The sequence below is a fragment of the Fusarium musae genome, chromosome 7 (genome assembly GCF_019915245.1).
Source record: "Fusarium musae strain F31 chromosome 7, whole genome shotgun sequence".
Taxonomy (NCBI): Eukaryota; Fungi; Ascomycota; class Sordariomycetes; order Hypocreales; family Nectriaceae; genus Fusarium; species Fusarium musae.
In genome coordinates, this window is record NC_058393.1 from 2,601,117 (window position 1) to 2,619,257 (window position 18,141).

The 18,141-nt window shown below is 49.1% G+C and overlaps 4 protein-coding genes and 1 non-coding gene across 5 annotated transcripts; 1 reads left to right on the top strand and 4 right to left on the bottom strand.

The window, feature by feature from the left end:
• Nucleotides 1–313: 313 nt before the first annotated feature.
• Nucleotides 314–802, bottom strand: J7337_009961 (uncharacterized protein; the record flags this gene model as incomplete). Its single annotated transcript, XM_044827554.1, has 1 exon — nt 314–802. The coding sequence occupies one exon, from the start codon at nt 800–802 to the stop codon at nt 314–316; it is 489 nt and encodes a 162-aa protein (XP_044678148.1).
• Nucleotides 803–1,339: 537 nt separating this feature from the next.
• Nucleotides 1,340–1,449, bottom strand: J7337_009962. Its single transcript has one exon. It is a non-coding gene; the product is annotated as a tRNA-Leu (tRNA).
• A 770-nt stretch (nt 1,450–2,219) lies between these two features.
• On the bottom strand, nt 2,220–2,957 carry J7337_009963 (uncharacterized protein; the record flags this gene model as incomplete). The annotated part of the gene is made up of 1 exon (XM_044827555.1): nt 2,220–2,957. The coding sequence occupies one exon, from the start codon at nt 2,955–2,957 to the stop codon at nt 2,220–2,222; it is 738 nt and encodes a 245-aa protein (XP_044678149.1).
• A 2,685-nt stretch (nt 2,958–5,642) lies between these two features.
• J7337_009964 (uncharacterized protein) lies at nt 5,643–7,265 on the top strand (the record flags this gene model as incomplete). The annotated part of the gene is made up of 3 exons (XM_044827556.1): nt 5,643–6,212; nt 6,267–6,909; nt 7,012–7,265. 3 exons carry the CDS (start codon nt 5,643–5,645, stop codon nt 7,263–7,265), a joined length of 1,467 nt encoding a protein of 488 aa, XP_044678150.1.
• A 1,144-nt stretch (nt 7,266–8,409) lies between these two features.
• Nucleotides 8,410–12,088, bottom strand: J7337_009965 (uncharacterized protein; the record flags this gene model as incomplete). Its single annotated transcript, XM_044827557.1, has 2 exons — nt 8,410–11,499; nt 11,549–12,088. 2 exons carry the CDS (start codon nt 12,086–12,088, stop codon nt 8,410–8,412), a joined length of 3,630 nt encoding a protein of 1,209 aa, XP_044678151.1.
• Nucleotides 12,089–18,141: the final 6,053 nt, after the last annotated feature.

An 18,141-nucleotide genomic window follows, 5' to 3' on the forward strand; every position in this document is an offset into this window, starting at 1 on the left:
CTCTGCCAGATCCACTCTTTTACGAACCGCCAAACCTGTTCCAGCGCGGCACAAGACTACCGAGCTGTGAAAACCGGTCATGCAAATCCGTCTCGGGTGAGTCCAAGGTGAAGCACGAATAAAAAACGTTGTCGTTGGATACCAAAACGTCTCCGGGTTTCGGCTACAATAGGCTTGTTGTTGACCGTATTTCCCCCACATGGACAAAGACGTCCAGTGATAGGGATAGGATACCAAGCCTCCAACTTCATGATGTTCATTATTATTGTATAACTTAGTACAAAATAGAGTTAATGTCTCATCAGAGGCCATTTCATGCGAATCCGCTGAACGGTGTCCCTATAACCTTCCCCTTATCATCCCATCTCACTCCTTCGCCTCTCAAAAGCTTCCTCTTCTCATCAAGAGTGATTCCCTCACCATCTTTAGGCCACTTCCCTTTGAACCCACCCAGCGCACCTCCAGTAGCCACAACGCGATGACATGGTACTTCTGGTGCGAATGGATTCCGTCGCAGCGCATTGCCTACAGCTCTTGGTGATGACTTTAAATGCGCGGCCATGATACCGTATGTTGAGAAGCTACCCCGTGGGATCTGGCAGAGAAGTGTCCATACACTCTTCTCGAATGGTGTGCGGCTGGATGCTTCGATGAGAGCTAGTTGAGAAGCCATGATTGTGGTGAAGTCAGCGGGTGAGGTTGGTGCAGCAGGTGATGATTGTTTCTTGGTCTTTGTAACTTTGACTTTGCGATCTTCTTGGGGCTCTTCAAGAGTTCGCTTGCTTTTGGTGAGGGCTGCCATAGCTTTGTCCAGCAGATGTGGTACAATAGTGAAGTGCGCTGAACTATATGTAAGGGGAATATCCAAGTTATGGGCACTGGCTATGTGATGGCTCGTAATGTTGATATGAATTCAAGGAGTAAACGGAAGAGTCACGTTTTAAATCACGGTCATTAAAGATGCGTCACATCAAAGGGCGTGATCGACGCCAACATCTAGAGCAACACATATCGCGAAGTCATGTGACTAACATCAACGAGCAGCCATACTGGTCAATGCTATACACATGACTGGCTTGCGTGCGTGTAACATGCAAGATAATATGGGATGGCGAGTACTTCTGGAAGGAAAGTATCCCTTCGTCAGTAGCCCGTATCGGCATAGACATAGTAACCTTCAAGATGTAGCTTAAAGTCAGTTTCTTGACTTACACAAGCTCCATACGCAGCTTACAGTAAAACGCAGTCATGGGATGCAAAACTAATAAATCACACGGCATCATCTATCCACATAAAATAGCTAAAAGAAATCATAATCACGAAAAGTCAAAAAGTAGATTGTCAAGATTGGGATTCGAACCCAAGAATCTTTCGATACTGCAAGAACCCAGTTAACCGGATAAGACAACGTCTTGAGTGCAGCGCCTTAGACCACTCGGCCATCTTGACGAATGTGATTGTTGTAAGCAAGCAAAACACATCGGCATATATACCAAATATCGTTGGCCAAAGCTCTTCTTCTAGCTTCTCCTCTTTATTCCAGTTGGATTTGAGCGTCATTCATTGAGAACAGCTGAATCTCTCCCAATTTATTTGACATTATGCCTAACCCTTCTGCTCCGTATCAGTGTACCAACCATTCGCGAGCTGCTTCCTCACGCATCGCAAGTCTTTGCTTACTGAATGACATTGCTCAAGAACATGGCACGATAACAGAGGGCAGAACAGGGGGCAAAGGACGGCGAGACAGCAGTTGTAACCTATGATACTATTTACACAAGTTCGCCATGTCGATCTACAAAAGATCCCTTTGGTTGTGACCATCTCATTATTCCATGTCTCCTCATTTCTGTACCAGAAAGCGGCACGCTGGTATATGTATGTATGAATGTATAATGTTTTTCTCAAACAGAGGGAGGTGATGTCTCCAATCTAACCCAACGCCAATGATTATGCCGATCCTAGTTACGGGTTTACCATGCCTGCCCCCGACAGTTCCTGTTTTTGGTTTTTTACAAGATGCGACTCGCAAATGCTTCTATGCATGCTGTTTCTCGCTGAACTTTGATCATTTTCGGACTCTCGTGTCTCATGTTGAGACGACGGGATGGGTTCTTAAAACATTCCTGTCGTTCAAGCATGAATGACGTCGTCTCGTGAGTGGTGTTCTGTTTTGTTTTCGTATGTACTGGTGCGATGGCCAGACGGTGGTTTTCATTCTAGACCATGAAGGACTCTCCGCAGCCACATTCCTCCTCTGAGATGTCTGTTAGTGTGATGACGATCTGTGATTGTTGTGGTAACTTACTGATGTTTGGGTTCTTAAAGACAAACCGCTGGTTAAGCTTGTCCTCAACATAATCCATCTCACTCCCAATGATACTAAACAGCGCCTTGCTGTCAATCAAGACCTTGACGCCATCCTGCTCAACAGTCTCGTCAAAAGCACCCGGCTTATCAACGTATTCAAGATGATAGGCCAAGCCACTGCATCCTCGGTTCCGTACTCCGACCTTGATGAGCTTCGGTTCCGGTTGGTCAAGCAATTCTCGTAATTGCTCCACCGCAGAGGGCGTCAAGTTCATAGCGGCCTTGCGCGGTCGTAGCTTGGGTCGTGGTCTAACTGCCTTTGGCTTCTGAGCTTCTGTTTCGCTGAGCTTCGGAGCTGATGCCGATGTGACGGGAGTAGCATTTTGTGTTGGCGCGGGTTCTTGTTGCTTAGGCGGTTGAGGATGCTGCGGTTGTTGAGGAGGAGGTCGTGTCTCGTGGACTTTGGGGAGAGGATCAGGTTGTGTTATTGAAGTTTCAGGAGTGTCGTCGTTTCTCGGAGGCGTCGAGGTATGTGTTGGGAGGGTGTATGAGTGGTAGGACACAGCGAGAGGTCTCGAGGTTGAGAATTGCCTCAGAGGGCATCCTCGTCGCAGGGCGATTCTCGTTATCGATCTCGAGGCAAACATTGTGGGCGCATGTGGTGGTGATGTTGAGGTTGAGGATTGGTATCGAGAGAGGCAAAGGTTTAGTGGATGGATAGTGGAGGCTTATGATTTCAAAGCCCGGCTCCTCGGTGCTAAAGCGTTCGTTGCCGGAAACCGCTTGTACGTCAGAATGGCTCCCCGATCTTGTCCGAGCGAATCAGAGTGTGAGAATTTGTCAGGCTCACGTGATGTTAATGGCCAGATTCAACAAAGGAGGATCATTGGAGTTGTGACAAATAATGGCATTGTAAAGATATCATAATGGTCTTTTTTAGTTTCAGCAATTTATTTGCATAATCTAAGTTTATTCTGTTTAGAAAGAGTTGTCCAGAGAGCACATATGTAGTATTACGTGAAGCTCCAATACCAGGGTTGTCATGTTGATCCTCGCGACAAAGAAAGGCCATCAAGGTTTGTAAGTCTGACAACCAGTCAGATAATTCAAACTAAATATCCTAGGACAGGTATGGAGTTCTCTGGTTAGGTTTACGGACAATGGGCATAAACTGTGGCTTGATTAATCGATTTTCTATTGGAGATTTTGCTTACACCGGATTCATAAGCTGGCATGGATGCCACCGAATGGTGCCAAGCACCGGCATTTGTTATAAATCATCATACACACTTTATTTAGCTGCCATCGTCAGAGCAGTACCTTGCATGTCAAAACAACCCTACCCAATAGCTCTCCTTCCATTCTACACAAGAACACAAAATGGGGGCGGGAACTTTTATACACAAACCCATGCAATAGAACTACACCAAAGTATCCGTGCCGTGGATACCATTTAATTGCAACAAGTCATGGTACCGAGGACACGGATCGTCAATCATGACCCATGCATCAGAAGCGATTGTTATATGCAGGCTCGCTAAACAGAGTTGCAACCAGATCAATGACAGTTGTTTATCTCAACAACGTAACATGCATATCAGTTACATACTATCGCTATCACGATGCAGTAAGGCCAAGACCAAGACTCCATTCCGATATCTCCAACCCCAACTCATTGTAACCAGGTAATCAATCAATCAGTGGATCGCTTTATCTCGGTTTACCTGCTCAGAATGAACACAGCAACCCCAACAAATGCGGCTGAAGTGAAACGTAGTTTAAATCTACGAGTGTCAAATCAGGCAGGCCGTGGAACATGAGATATCGTGGTATCCGCAGTCTGGGCGAAACGTTACATGCGGATATAAATTAATTGGACCTCTCTCACCTCATGGTCAGAGCTTGGGGGAGATAGCTACAGTAAGAAAGACTTGGGGTTATCGTGACGAGTGAGTTAATTATGGGATGTTACGAGAGGGACAAGGCATTGCCGGGGGCCAGTGACATATTTCTAAAAACAAGATGGCAAGATGACAATTTTCGTAATGAGACATGCATCTTCGTATTGGTATTTCTATGTATATCTTGGGTGTTGTGACTTGAAACGCTTGGTTATTGGTGAACCGTTCAACTGGTTACGGGCTGTGAAGTCTGGAGATTCGGTGTTGTGTAACCAATCACGGAGCTTGGCAGTCGGGCCTTTCCCCTAGAAGACCCTAAATTGATCTGGGGTTTGGTGGGAGACAACTAAATGCCCAACGGCTTCCATGTCTTGCAACGGCATCAGAAAAGCAACCATGGAATCTACAATGAAATGTAAATGTTACTATCGCCAAGAAAGATATCACCAAGTTCAACTTGCAGATTATGACCTCAGTAGCCCCAAATCAGCCAGTCTCATCTCAGCCTGGCAAATCGAATCCACAATTGTTTTCACGAAGCTAAAGTTTGGGTAGAACGTTACCAATGCGGGCATCTGTGACATCCACGAACGTTACCGTTAGGGTACGCCGCTCGAGCTTTGATAGCCTCTCATGTTTGAGAAAATGCTACCCCATGGAGACGATGGCTTTTGATCTTGTGAATCTGGGGAATACCGTGGACGTTTTGGGAGACATTTCTGAATCGAGTTTCTGTGGTGGTTGAGATGATACGAGTCTCCAGACTTGGCGGTTCAAAGCAGTTAACTAAGCCTCTGTCAAGGGTAACGGAATTGGCCTTTTTGCAGAGCCTCAACTCTTGATATCAATCTCTCAATTGTTTATTTAATATCTGACGATATCTTCATAAATCAATGTCTGTAATAAACTGTCATGGTCGGCCTAGACCGATACGTCGATAATAATGGAAAAATACGCCACCTCACCCACTGTAAGCGAATCAACACCCTCCATCCATTGTTGCATCTCCCCATTAACCCCCCCTGTAACTAACCCGCACCACCCTCACCATCCCCCATCTTCCATCCATCCAATCCATCAGCCATCCCATCCCATCTCATCCACTCTCACCACTCGACGAGACCCCTGACAATCCATTCTCCTTCTTTTCTCTCTCTTCGCCTTCTCGTGATACACACAGTTCCCCAATTGTAACTATCAAGGACGGGCAGGGGTCGGGTCTAGTTTATTTTTGGGGGCACCCTCCCCTCACGATAGAGTACGTCGCGTGCCTGGATCTCTCCATCTTTTTCTCGCGACTACTTTAATTCTGCTGCATCCGGGGTTTATCTGGGCTTCTTGGATCTCATTCATTCATCTTCTGGTCTTCAATTGTCTAGAGAAGCATATCAATTGTCTTGTACAGGGCATTGACCCTCATCACCAAACAACATGTCTACTCACGAAAAGGAAAACCCCATCGCCCAAGCGGCTTCAGAATCTGCAGACTCAGATACACCAGGCTTCCACCCCAAAGGATGGATGTACAAGACCGTTCGCATCGCTGGCGTTGACCTCTGGTACGCCTCGCCCAAGGTCCAACTCCTCATGGTCTCCATCGTCTGCTTCTTGTGTCCCGGCATGTTCAATGCCTTGACTGGCCTCGGAGGTGGCGGCCAAGTCTCCAATGAAGCCCAGGATCACGCCAATACGGCTCTCTACAGCACCTTTGCCGTCATTGGTTTCTTCGCTGGTACTTTCGCAAACAGACTTGGCCTTCGTCTGACTCTGTCCATCGGAGGTTTGGGATATTGTGTCTATGCTGCTTCGTTCTTGTGCTATTCGCATACTCAGAACATGCCCTTTGTCGTCTTTGCTGGTGCTCTCTTGGGTCTCTGCGCTGGACTCTTGTGGGCTGCTCAGGGATCTATCATGATGTCTTATCCTCCTGAGAAGAGCAAGGGACGATATATCTCTTGGTTCTGGGTCATTTTCAACATGGGTGCTGTCATCGGTTCTCTTGTGAGTACCTCTTGGACCCTAGCTTGAAGCTTTGTAGTCACTAACATATCTTAGATCCCCCTTGCTCAAAACATCAACAAGAAAGCTGGCCCCGTCTCCGATGGCACGTACGCCGCTTTCATCGCTCTCATGGCCATCGGCGCCATCCTCGCCCTCATGATCTGCGACGCCGACAAGATCGTTCGTGAGGACAACACCAAGGTCATCGTCATGAAGAACCCCTCATGGAGCACCGAAATCAAGGGTCTCTGGGAAACACTCTCCCACGCCCCCTGGGTCGTCCTCCTCTTCCCCATGTTCTTCTCCTCAAACATCTTCTACACTTACCAAAACGTCAACATGAACCTCGCTCAGTTCAACGTCCGCACTCGCGCTCTCAACAACTTGCTCTACTGGCTCGCTCAGATCTTTGGCGCCCTTATTGTTGGATACGCCCTTGACGCCTCTAGCGTCCGTCGCAGTGTCCGAGCAAAGATCTCTCTGGTTGTCCTCTTTGTTCTGACCTTTGCTATCTGGGGTGGTGGCTATGCCTGGCAGAAGGATCAGCGACCTCGCGAGATCGCCATGAACCCTGCCAACGAGGATGACAAGATTGACTGGGACGATGGTGCTCACAAGTTCCTTGCTCCCATGTTCCTCTACTTCTTCTACGGCTTCTTCGATGCTGCTTGGCAGACTTGCATCTACTGGTACATGGGTGCTCTCTCCAACTCTGGCCGCAAGACAGCAAACTTTGCTGGCAAGTCCTAATCATCCTTCTCATATGTGTCCATACCAGAGCACTAACTTTTCAAACCAGGTTTCTACAAGGGTATCCAATCCGCCGGTGCAGCCATCTTCTGGCGTCTCGACGGCCTCGGCAAGCCATTCGACACCATTTTCGCCGCTACATGGGCCTGCCTCGGTGCTTCGCTCGTCATCGCCGCCCCTGTCATCTTCATGAAGATCCAGGACTCCGTCTCAATCGAAGAGGATCTTAAGTTCAGCGACGAGAAGATCGAGGACGTCATTGTCGCACCTACAGATAAGAAGATTGCCCTCACAGAGGCGTAGGAAAGGGAGAGAGACGAATGGGCCTACTATTTATAAGAATACTTAATAATTTAATGATATATCGGCGTTCAGCATGTATATATATACATTGGGGAGCTGGATGGCTCATACTACCTATGGACTGGGTTATTGCTTGACGTATTACATTGCATGAAGCGGTTCAATGAAGATTTACGTTTACATCACATATGCCCTCGGGGGGGTTTTTTCTCTTCATTTCCGTTCTTACATATGATTATGGCTCTGCCATTATGCTGAAAGTCACGACCATGCAGTAGGCTTAGAGTCGTCACCTCAACTTGGTAGACACATCACATCGTAGTGGCAGAGGGAAACAGATTTCAAGGACGATAGATCCTAATTCTTCTTTTTGCTCTTCCTATTCTATTGCAGAATACATTCGTTTTGTCTTTCTTTTCCGTCACCTGTCCTGCCTGTCCAGTCCTTGATTCACCAGACTCCTTTCCCAGAAGTTCAATGATGAATAACAAACATGATACGACAGGCTTGCCGTCTCTTTTTCATACAGTAAGAATCAGATACGCTCGTTTTCGCGCCGGCAGCGTTTGAGAATACATTAAAAAGAAACCCAAGAACAGGAAAAAAATATAAACAACCCAGGCACCCATGAATCGTTTGCAAGCCGTTTTCGAATGCACCCGTGCCCAGAGGTTATTTTTCCTTTTTCCACCGCCCTGCCCCATCTTCGCCTGAAGAGATAATACAGGGATGCAAAAACCAGGAAGAGAATGAATGTGAGAAAGTAGAATGTAAAAATGCGGGATGAGCTGTACCCTGAAATTTGGAGGGAGGTCGACGATCTCTGATGTGAGTGTCGAACCTCAAAGGACCCAGCGCTCACGCTTCGTGATAAGATCCTTGAACAAGTTCCACCTATGGGAATCGAGTTGAAAACCGTAAAACATAAATTATCAGACCCAAATGTAAATAACGCCGTTGTGCTGATGGATATAGAGGTCATAAGGAACATGACGATGTTTCCCATCTGCTGAAAGAAGTTCAAACAAAAATGGGGGGTATCAAAGAGGAAGTAGTTACTGGTGTGAGGTAATATGTGCGTGTGATAATGGTGAAGGTAAATTGCTGTTCAGTCCGGTAGGGATCTGATGCGATGAGCAAAATCTTATATCTGGGTAGGAGTTGGTGTCGAGGTGCCCCGATCGCGGGAGATCCAGCTGAAGAGGTCAGGGCGGCCACCTCCAACGCCACCGATGGAGGCAGCGGAAGAGTCCACTGGAGGTCGGCTGGCAGTCTCACGAGGCTCAAGGAGGAGACTCTTGCGGTAGTATGTGACTTGGACATTGCCCTCCTCACTGCGGAGATGGCTGATCTGAGAGGACATCCAGTCCTGCAAATCAGGTACCTCGGTAAGTCTGTAGGGAATCTGGAACCGTTGGAGTTCTCCAATGATCTTGGCAGTGCGGGTGTGCTTGTCAAAGTTGACAACAGTGATGCCACCATTGCCATCCTCCTCAGACTCGGGACCCAGGCACATTTGCTTGGTGGCAGGGTTGCCAATGTCGACAAATGTCAAGTCGGTCAAGTACATGCCGAGGAATGGTAGGCAGGGAGGAACATGGTCGTGGAGTCTTGTTCGCAAGACCTTGTTGTTCTGAGAGGGCTCGACCAGATCCTGAAGGTTCTGGAGCATGTCCTTGCGCTTAGTGGAGATGGCATCCCAAGTCTTTCGAAGACGACTGATAGTGCTGCTGTTGAGACTGCAGATGATAGCCATAAGACCGTCATAATTGTGGAGCTCAAGGCACTGGTGAGCAATCTTGATCCATTGCTTGATGACCTGAGCACGCTTCTTGACCTCCTGCTGCTGGAGAATAGTCTCAGCGACGAGGTTGGAAAGATCAGTTGAGAGAGAGGACATGGCCTTGACATTAGGAGCGGCGACGCCACCATTCTTCATCCACTGAGAAGCAAGAAGCTCCTCGGGAAGGATAGAAGAGAAGATGTTCATTTGCTTGATGGTCAGTTGGCGAGCCAACTCGAGGGGGTCAAAGTCAAGAATGCTTGGCTGGGCGGCACCCATCTTGAAAGCAGAGAGAAGGTTGAGTTGGCCCTTGGTGATGGCAGGAATGGGCAAAGGAGTGTCAGCGGGCACGTATTGACCAATCGAGGTGTTGGTCTTGCCCATTGAGGAGACAAGTCGGGGCACCAGAGAACCCTCGCCAGAGACACGCTGAGCAAGCTCAAACAGACGTCGGCCAGCAGAAGGCAGAGAGGACGCCAGCTTGTGTTCAGCAAAGGGCATGATCAGGTCAAGAGCATCGCGATCGGTCTCGTCCCTCCAGTGGGACTCGAGCCAGCCCTTGAAAGCATTGTATACTCTCAAACGGACAGGTCCAGCCACATGGGGGGAGTCGTTAACGTAGTCATATCGCTCAATAAGCGCTTCAGCCAGTCGGACCGGCGTGCAGAAGAGGCGGAAGGTGAGGTAGAAGGTAGAGACAAACATGGCATCAGGAGTAGATTCGTGGGTTGTGAGACGCTCGACAAGAGCGGGGAGAGAGCCGCCAGTAACTTGGCCCTCCTTGTTGAACATGAGCTCGTGAGCAAAAGTCTTCTCCATAAGTCTTGACTCGACGTCGACGTCCTCCGAGCTTCCACCGTTACTCAAATTCGACAGCGAAGGCTGCTTCTGAGGGGCAAGGTTCTGCTCAGGAGTGGTAGCTCGAGTGGAAGACTGCGAAACCATGCTGACCTCGGAGTCACGGCTGAGGTATGTGGCACTGCTGCCAGCGCTTGAAGCAACCATACTGTCGAACCGAGAAGAGGAGTTGAAGTCGTTATCATTGTTATCAACAGGGCTGTATTCCTCGTTGGCAAGGTGAGTGGTAGAAAGCTTGGGAAGGGGAGGAAGAGAAGGTCGCAGGGAGGAAATGGAGGATGCAACGCTGGAGACGTTGTCATCAGCAACTGACGAGCGTCGTGAAGAGGTGGGTGAAGGGTGAGCGGTCTGTTCATCAGTAGGTGTGGTCACCTGGGGAACCTCGGGAAGAGGCTTGTCAATTGCGACAACAGTGAGGCGACGAGCATGTCCGTTAGATGAATTGGAGGTTCGGTTGGAGCCGGCAACGCTGACAGCGTCATTGTGCTCTGAAACAGATGGGGTCCTAGCTCGCTCCTCAGTATCGATATCGAGAATGCTGAGATCAATTCCGAGGCTGCTAGTCTCGAGCTCGAATTCAAAATCGCCAATGCGCTCGATAGCGGATTTTGCCTTGGCAACGCAATCTCCAGCGGCCCTAACGCAGCCCGTAGCGGATGCGAGGAGCATTGTGTTGTCATGGGGCATAATCAAATCGGCATCTTCAGAGGCAGCGCTGACAAGGGTATCGCGGGCAGAGAAGACTAGATCTTGGATTCGGGCGAACATGGTGGATCGAGCTCGGGCAAGAGCCTCAGAGCTGGAGTTGATGTGGTCATAGACGCCGTCAATTACTGCCAGCAATTCTCCACCTGAAAGCGCAGACTGCCGGATCGCTGATGCGAGCTCGGGGCGCGACTGTGATTGCAGATGCAGGCGGCCGATGAAGGAGCCCAGATGGGACAGGAACGTGTCGTGGCTGCGGTTCAGGCGCTCAGTAACCAGATGATGGGCTCTTGACACTGACGATGGGCCAGCAAGAGACACTCGGTGCGAAATAGTGGCCGACAAGCGGTGAGCTTGAGCTTGCGAAAGGCTTCCCTGGGACAACCTGTGAGAGCTCGGGCCAGTACGACCACTGAGTGACGATAATCGCTTGTTGAAGATGGATGTTGATGTTTGAGTAGTCTCGCTCGATTCAGAGGCAGCGATGCTGGCGGCAGCTTGGGAATCCGTGTCATTTATGTTTGTGCTGCGTTGGCTTTGTTCATCAAAGGAAGACTGATCAGCGGGTGGTGTTGGCGGCACGTATGATTCTTCGAGCACTGTATCCATAACAGTAACAGCTGAAGGCGCACGTGCCCTACGGTCATCCTCGAGCACATCCATAAACCGAACTCCCTTTGTTACAATTCTAAAGGCTTTGAGGATCATCTCATCGATGATATCATTCACATCTTCAACGGGAGCAATTTCGAGACGTTGTGTCTCTTGCAATCGCTTTGCTGTCTTGACTAAGGACGATAGTTCAGAGAGAAGAGACTTGCGGCACTTGCGCAGAGCATCGTTCCTTTGAATATGGGTAGACTCTCGGTTGAGACAGTTTGTTCGTTCCTTTGTACCGTTAGAAGTCAATTGTCAAAGTGAACCAAGGATAACTCACCAATAGGAATCGAACGCCAGCAATGATGCCCTTCATGAACTCCTGGTTGCCAAAGATCTCCTTATCATTGACTGATGTGCTTCGAAGCAGATCCCAAAAGTTCAAGAGGGCTTTTAGAAGGTTGCACATGTCATCAGGCTCGTAAGCCTCGCAATAGTTGGTCGGCAACCATCCTCGGGCGCCCGAGATAAGTAATGTGCCATCAGCCCATCCATTGGTGTGAATAGAGTGCACGAGAATCACATCACCCTCGTTCAGAGGTAATGTCACACTCGAATCGGACATAACATAACTGGGGTTGAAAGGATAGAAGGCTCGCAGGAAGTTGTGGAAGACTTGGGGAGGGATGTACTGGGGTGAAGGTGAGAGATCCTCCTGCGAGCCATTTGGTGTAGCGGGGGGTGTCATTTGTGATTGTGAGTAGAGAGTGTTGTCGTTATCTGAGGTCAATGAAGCATCTCCAGATGATTCAGTTCGTGATTTGGCAATGGCAAGGGGAGCCACCTGGAGACTGGCTCGCATAGGCTGGTCGCTAAACATTGCGTGCGATTGCCGTTGACAATCGATGTCGCCGTTTAGATCATCGGGGGACCAACGGTTCGGCCGGTGGGTTTATACAACCACTCGAACCAAGAAATGATCCGGCTCTTTCTGTTCAGTCCTCTTCTATCCCTTTCTCTCTTAACAAGCAGTCGTGTCTGAATATCCAAGAGAACAGTGCAGGCTGATGATGAAGCTGGAGTAACGAAAACTCGATATCGACGATGGTGTAAGTGGTGGTGGTGATGATGTTGGGATCAAACTCGATAGAACTGCACCACAGCCAGCAACAGGAAATGGAGGAAGGGGAACTCGGTTGGCTGGGAAAGAAGAGAAATGTTAGCAAGTCACCTGGGGACGAGAAGTCGCGAATTCAATTGATTGTTTGTGGGAAATGTGATGGAATGAAGGGAGACGATGTCAAGAGGGTTGGAGGGGGCCATGGAGGACTCGTCGAGGAATTGGAATGCTCAGGATCGCAGGGGGGGACCTTCTGCAAGGCGTAGCTGTAGCGGCCACGCCAGGTACCTGGCAAAAGACGTTTTAGAGGGGGCTTCAGGGCGTAAAAAAAAGACGTTGCTCCTCTGTGAACCCCCAGGCTCCAAAAAAGCAAGCACACCCGCCTCGTTCAACGTCCACCTTGAACAGTTTCTCGCGAGGTGCCCATATTTTCCGTAGCGTAGCTTTGCTTTGCTTTGATGCGCATTGCTTTGCCCATGCTCTTATCATCCCATGTCAAAGTCATTCAACAATCATCTCTTGGACCCAACACAACGCCTCGTGACTTGTCTCGCCTGAATAGTGCATTGCATGTACAGTATGGTCCAGTCCTGTCATGCCTGTCTGCGGCACGATCCGCCCATGTGCATAGCCTGTATGCCTCAAGCCCGTCTGTGCATTGCAGCCGACGTACAGTACCTGCGTGGTTGTGGGGAGAAATAAGACAATATGGAACGATGTTGGGTTGTGCTGCGCTGTGTTGAATAGAGTGTGTAGAACAATTGCAAACAAATCTGCCACTGACGCCTTCGACTCTCTTTTCTTGGCTCTTCCTCTTGCTTACCTTTGCTTGTCAACACAGAGTGATGAGGTCAATGTGATGACTCCAATCCAAATTGACCAATTGCAATTAATCGTTCTTAGTCGTCGGTATATCGTTGTCTGGTTGTGCTGACTGGATGTGAGTCAGGTCATTCGTCGAGTTCGCGTTGGATGGAATGCTGCGGATGAGATTGAGCGACAAGGGTGGAGAAGCAGCAACGTTCGAGAGCTCAACGGTCCAAGGAAGGTATCAGATTAGGTGATGACGAATTATTTTGGTTGTGGTAGAGTGCTGTTGTTGTTGTTGTTGTTGATGCTGCTGATGTTGGTGATCCAAGAGCAGTAGAAGCAAGTCGTAAAAGTAAAAATAGACCAGACCGTAAACCAAACCCACGCACACACTTAACGCAAAACAATGAATGAGATGGAGAGGATATTTGAGTAGGAGGAATAATGTAAATGATATAAAGTCGAGTAGAGTCGAGTCGAGGGGAAGAGATAGGAACAAGAACACCGTCTACGTCGGGGTCTGGGGAATGCCGTGGTATTATCACCTTAACTTGAGTTAGTCGACGACCCTGGTAGTAGTCGATTTTGACGGGTGGGAGTCTTGTTCTCTCTCTCTCTCTCTCTGTTGCTCTGTGCTCTACCTGGTGGCCACCACACACCCACGTCTTTCGTCAGTGAGGTGGAACCGTCTCTCTCTCCCAGTCCAGGGGGTCCTGGCCTGTCCCAAGTGGGAGTTCCAAGTTCCAGGGGGTAGAGGGCGGAGTGGACTCCCATCCATGGTCAACAGTTGAATTGAACTTGACTGTTGGATTGAGTGCGAGGGTGATTGACTAGGGCAAGGTACACGGGAAGATAACCCCACGCCCCCAAGTTCCTCTCTCTCTCTACAGTGAAACGACCAGGGGGTAACCAAAAGGTAGCAGGGAGGCTGGCTCTCAAGGTCAGAGAGAAGAAAAAAAAAGAGTGGCGCTCAGTGCAGTGTCCACGGGAGGGATTGTGCCCGGTCTCAGCGGGGCTCTCTCTCTATCTCTCTCTCTCTCTCTCTTCTTCTCTTCAACCTAACCTGACCTAACCAAAGGTGACCTAACCTCACCAAAACCCGACCTTAGCAGTTCAGTGGAGTCTTTCTGGTCCCAGGGGTCTGGGGCCTCCCGGCTGAAGAAGCTCTTATCCCCTGGCTGTTGTCTGGGTACAGTAAGGTAGTTAAGGCCCAGGTATCCGGCAGTACATACTTGGGTTGGGTGAAGCTCTCAAGGACAGACAGAAACACGGGACGTTGTGTGGGAGGATGCGACCCTTTGCCGCACTACGGAAACCATCAGAGTCATTATCGCCAAGCTTGGGGTTTCTGTCTTGAATCATCCCTCAGCAAAAAGGGAGACTCAATCACAAGAGCACTCTGGACTTTCAAAATGTGTGTGCCTACGTAAGTATATACTGGTAGGTGTCATATCATATGCACGACCCAAAAGGTACAAAAGCAGCTAGAAAACGCGGTTTCAAAAAACCACACGATAAAATTCCCTAGAGTAAAAATACGATAAACTCGTTACCAAACTCCCAGTAGACTTCAGAGATCAACGGTTTTCAGTCCCACTCACAACATCTCCTCTCGTCGCCTCTCCTCTTTCATGCATGTATGCACAGAACTTTAGGATACTCGTAAATGGATGGCCTCGCAGGAGAGGAGAAACAACGGAATGCCCACATCACGCCGCGGCCCTTTTTTGAGCGAGCATTTTTCGAGTCAGAAAATCGTGTCAGAAAAGATGAATGTATAATTTATGCGACTGAATCTGGCAGGCTGCTTGGTGGAAGTCTCATCACATGAACTATTTCTAGCTTCATCTTGCACTTTGCGCGACAAGTTATCGGATTGGTTGCCACATGCGATCTGTATTTTTAGCCATCACATATTCGTAGGTCAACCAAGATGCATTTTGTGCCTATTGAATGATGATCAATAACTCTTCCGCCACCACCCCGGACTTGATTAGGCCTATCAATTTTCCTAATCTGTACATAATTTAATATGTAGATACTGTCAGCTGTCATGAGATACAAAATGTGGTGTTGATGGTGGAAGTGCCGGGTAGCTGATAGCAAAAGCGGGCTTAGAAACCCTCTCAACAAGGGGTAATTCATGGCTGAGATGGTTGCGCAAAGGGCGCCGCAGTACAAAAAAATCAGCGAGACAGAGGAAGAGACTCGTCGGTGCCTCGTTTACTAGTCATGCCCTAGCTTCTTCGTTCCTGACCTTGGGCCTGCAGACGATATGCAAGATGGGCAAACCAATGCTTTCTCCTGCGTCTCGCTTCAGCACCACAACGGAGCCACGAATTGATCGATGCGATGCGGTCTGCCGTCCGGCCGCTCCATGACTATCCATGGCCTTGACCAAAGCCAAAGCCAAAGCCAAAGCCAAAGCCAAAGCCAAAGCCATCCATGACTGTCCATCATGAGTTCCCGCCTGACAGTCCAGGGCATGGTGTGAGTCAACCACCCGGGACGATGCCATTCCTTGAACATCATGGAGACTCGAGCAATTGCCGTGCGGGCTCGATCAAGATTTTGTGGAACCTGCTCATCAGTCCCCTTTTTTTCTTCATCCATGATATCGTCTCTCACCACGAGACCACTCAGCCGCAAGCTATTGCTGTCACCGACTCCCCGCCTCATGAACTTGCGCACAGCATGGACCAAGTCGATCAAACAAGCTGGGACCCTGCTTACCATCGATGACATGACCGAAACCGCACAATCCTTCCGTCTGACAGGATGCAGCCTCCGCAGGCTCTGACCAGTGTCCGATGTCGCCTCAATGCTAGACAATCAATAGATCGTAAAGACTGCCACAGGATCAGCAATATTGAATTTCTCACCGGCAAACAATGTGAAAACAAATGAAGCTTACCGTATTAACCTCGGTCACATCACCTCGGAATTCACAAGCAAACAAAACGGCCAGATAACGTTTCCCCTAAAAGACGAATTTCCCCATCTTGCTGGATCGTCATTTACACCCCGTGCCCGCGCTTCCACGCCATCGAGCGTCTAGATGCCACCAAGGCTGGCGCCAATTGCTTCATCTAAAGAGCCGGCTCCAAATTAGTCTGTCACTCGGCGCAAAAGTTAGGCATGACGGCGCTCTCGTGGTTGATCAATGGCGTAAACGCTGGGCGCTGAAAGACGTTGCGCCCCCTTTCCTTCTGTCCTTCTAGAGGCGGAAGTGTTTCCAGGAGTTCGGTGACGCTGGAGCTAAGCTTAGACGCCCTCTCTGCGTTCTTTCATCTCACGAAGCTGACCTCTCTCGAACGCGATCTGCCCCCAGCTCTTTAAATGAGGGTTTTCTTGTAATGCTTTCGTCATCCACTAGCTGCTGATCATCTTCTGGAAAGAAACAGGGTTCTCGCTTGGAATCAAGGAAATATGCAGAGCAGTTCCGAGAGTGGGTGGCATTGCTCATTTGAGTGAAGACCGGAAATTTCTATGGCTGTGCTCGATACTTAAGTTAAACTTCAATACTGCTTAGAGGCTCACGCGTATGGGCTCGACAATTGAATCGGTTTCGCTTGGGGCGGCGCCATTGAAGAATAATAACTCCGATCTGGCGTTTCGAACCATGGCTCTAGATGTCCTGGAAGGCTGGAACCCCGCGGACAACCGTTAAAACCACACGATGTGGCGTTTGACGTTTATGTTTTTACTGAATTGATGCCATCATCAACACTATTAGCGAGCGATAACTCTCTAAAGCTACAGTAGTCTTCATCGCCTAATGCAGGGTCCATGACGAGTGGATGGGAGACTCCAGATTGTGTGCCCAACTCCGGTGATTAGATATCGACAAATTGGGAATCATTTTGGGCCAGGACAAATGGGAGGAGCGCAATGACTACCAGTTGGCACCTTCTTTGGAGATGTCACCAAATCTACCAGTCATTTGAGTTAACGGAGTAGGAACCTCATGGAGGCGCTTGCACCGGACACTTGGCTCCTGACTATGCCTCACTTTATTATTGCGGTCGAGCTCGATAGAGCTTCAATTCTCGTAAATTGACTTGGCTCACCTAGGAAATTGTTACCTAGCGACAAGTCTCATCCATCATTGGAGGTGATGGCATCCGGCGATCTGTGCCTACTGGTTTATCTAATACTGCACAGCACAGAACCTCAAACTTTGTCTCTCGTGGCCAATAGCCCAGCACAGATCATCAATCGACCCTGATCCCCTAAGCCTCCATTGTTCGACGGGCCGAAGGAAGATCATTGGCATCACCTCCAAGGTCAAGGTCAAGGTCAAGGTCACCGCATGGTCTCAGTTCCCATTCATGGCTTTTTTGCCTCTGTTTCCTGCTCATTCTCTGCCGCTTCAGCTCCAAGCCCTTGGGCCCCTCAATCTTCACGCTAGATACAGCTACTAGTGACATCAAACCCCTTTCGAACATTCGGTCAGGGGACCACCTACCGCTAGCTGCCAGAACTGCCAGGCCAGGGGGAGGGTTCCTTGATCCCTGACACCTGGTACCCAACCCCTGCTTCCGCGAAGCCTCCCCGGTACCAACGACGGCTTTACCCCTGTTCATATCCGTCTTGTTGTACCGGCTGGGTTGCAGATTACAGCAACGACGCGATCAATTGCTAATTAATGGACGATTTACCACTGTCAATCGCGGCTTAGTATGAACGTTCGTGTTCCCACCAATACAATTTCACTCAGGTCTTTAATTTGCAGGCGTCATTGAACCCTATTGCTACTCTACTGCAAACAATCTAATGTCAGCCTTGCCTCTAGCCTCAGCCGCCCACGTTAATCAATCACTGACGTTCCCGACTGTAACCTTACCAATATGGTCTTGGTTTGCGAGCTACATTCTCTTCCTTCGTAAGTTCGCCCACAAGAAAGAATCTTACACATCGTGTTGGCCCCCAAAGGACACACGACACAATCAACACCCCTTCAATATAATGTACTTCTCACGGTACGGAGTATACAATCCGCC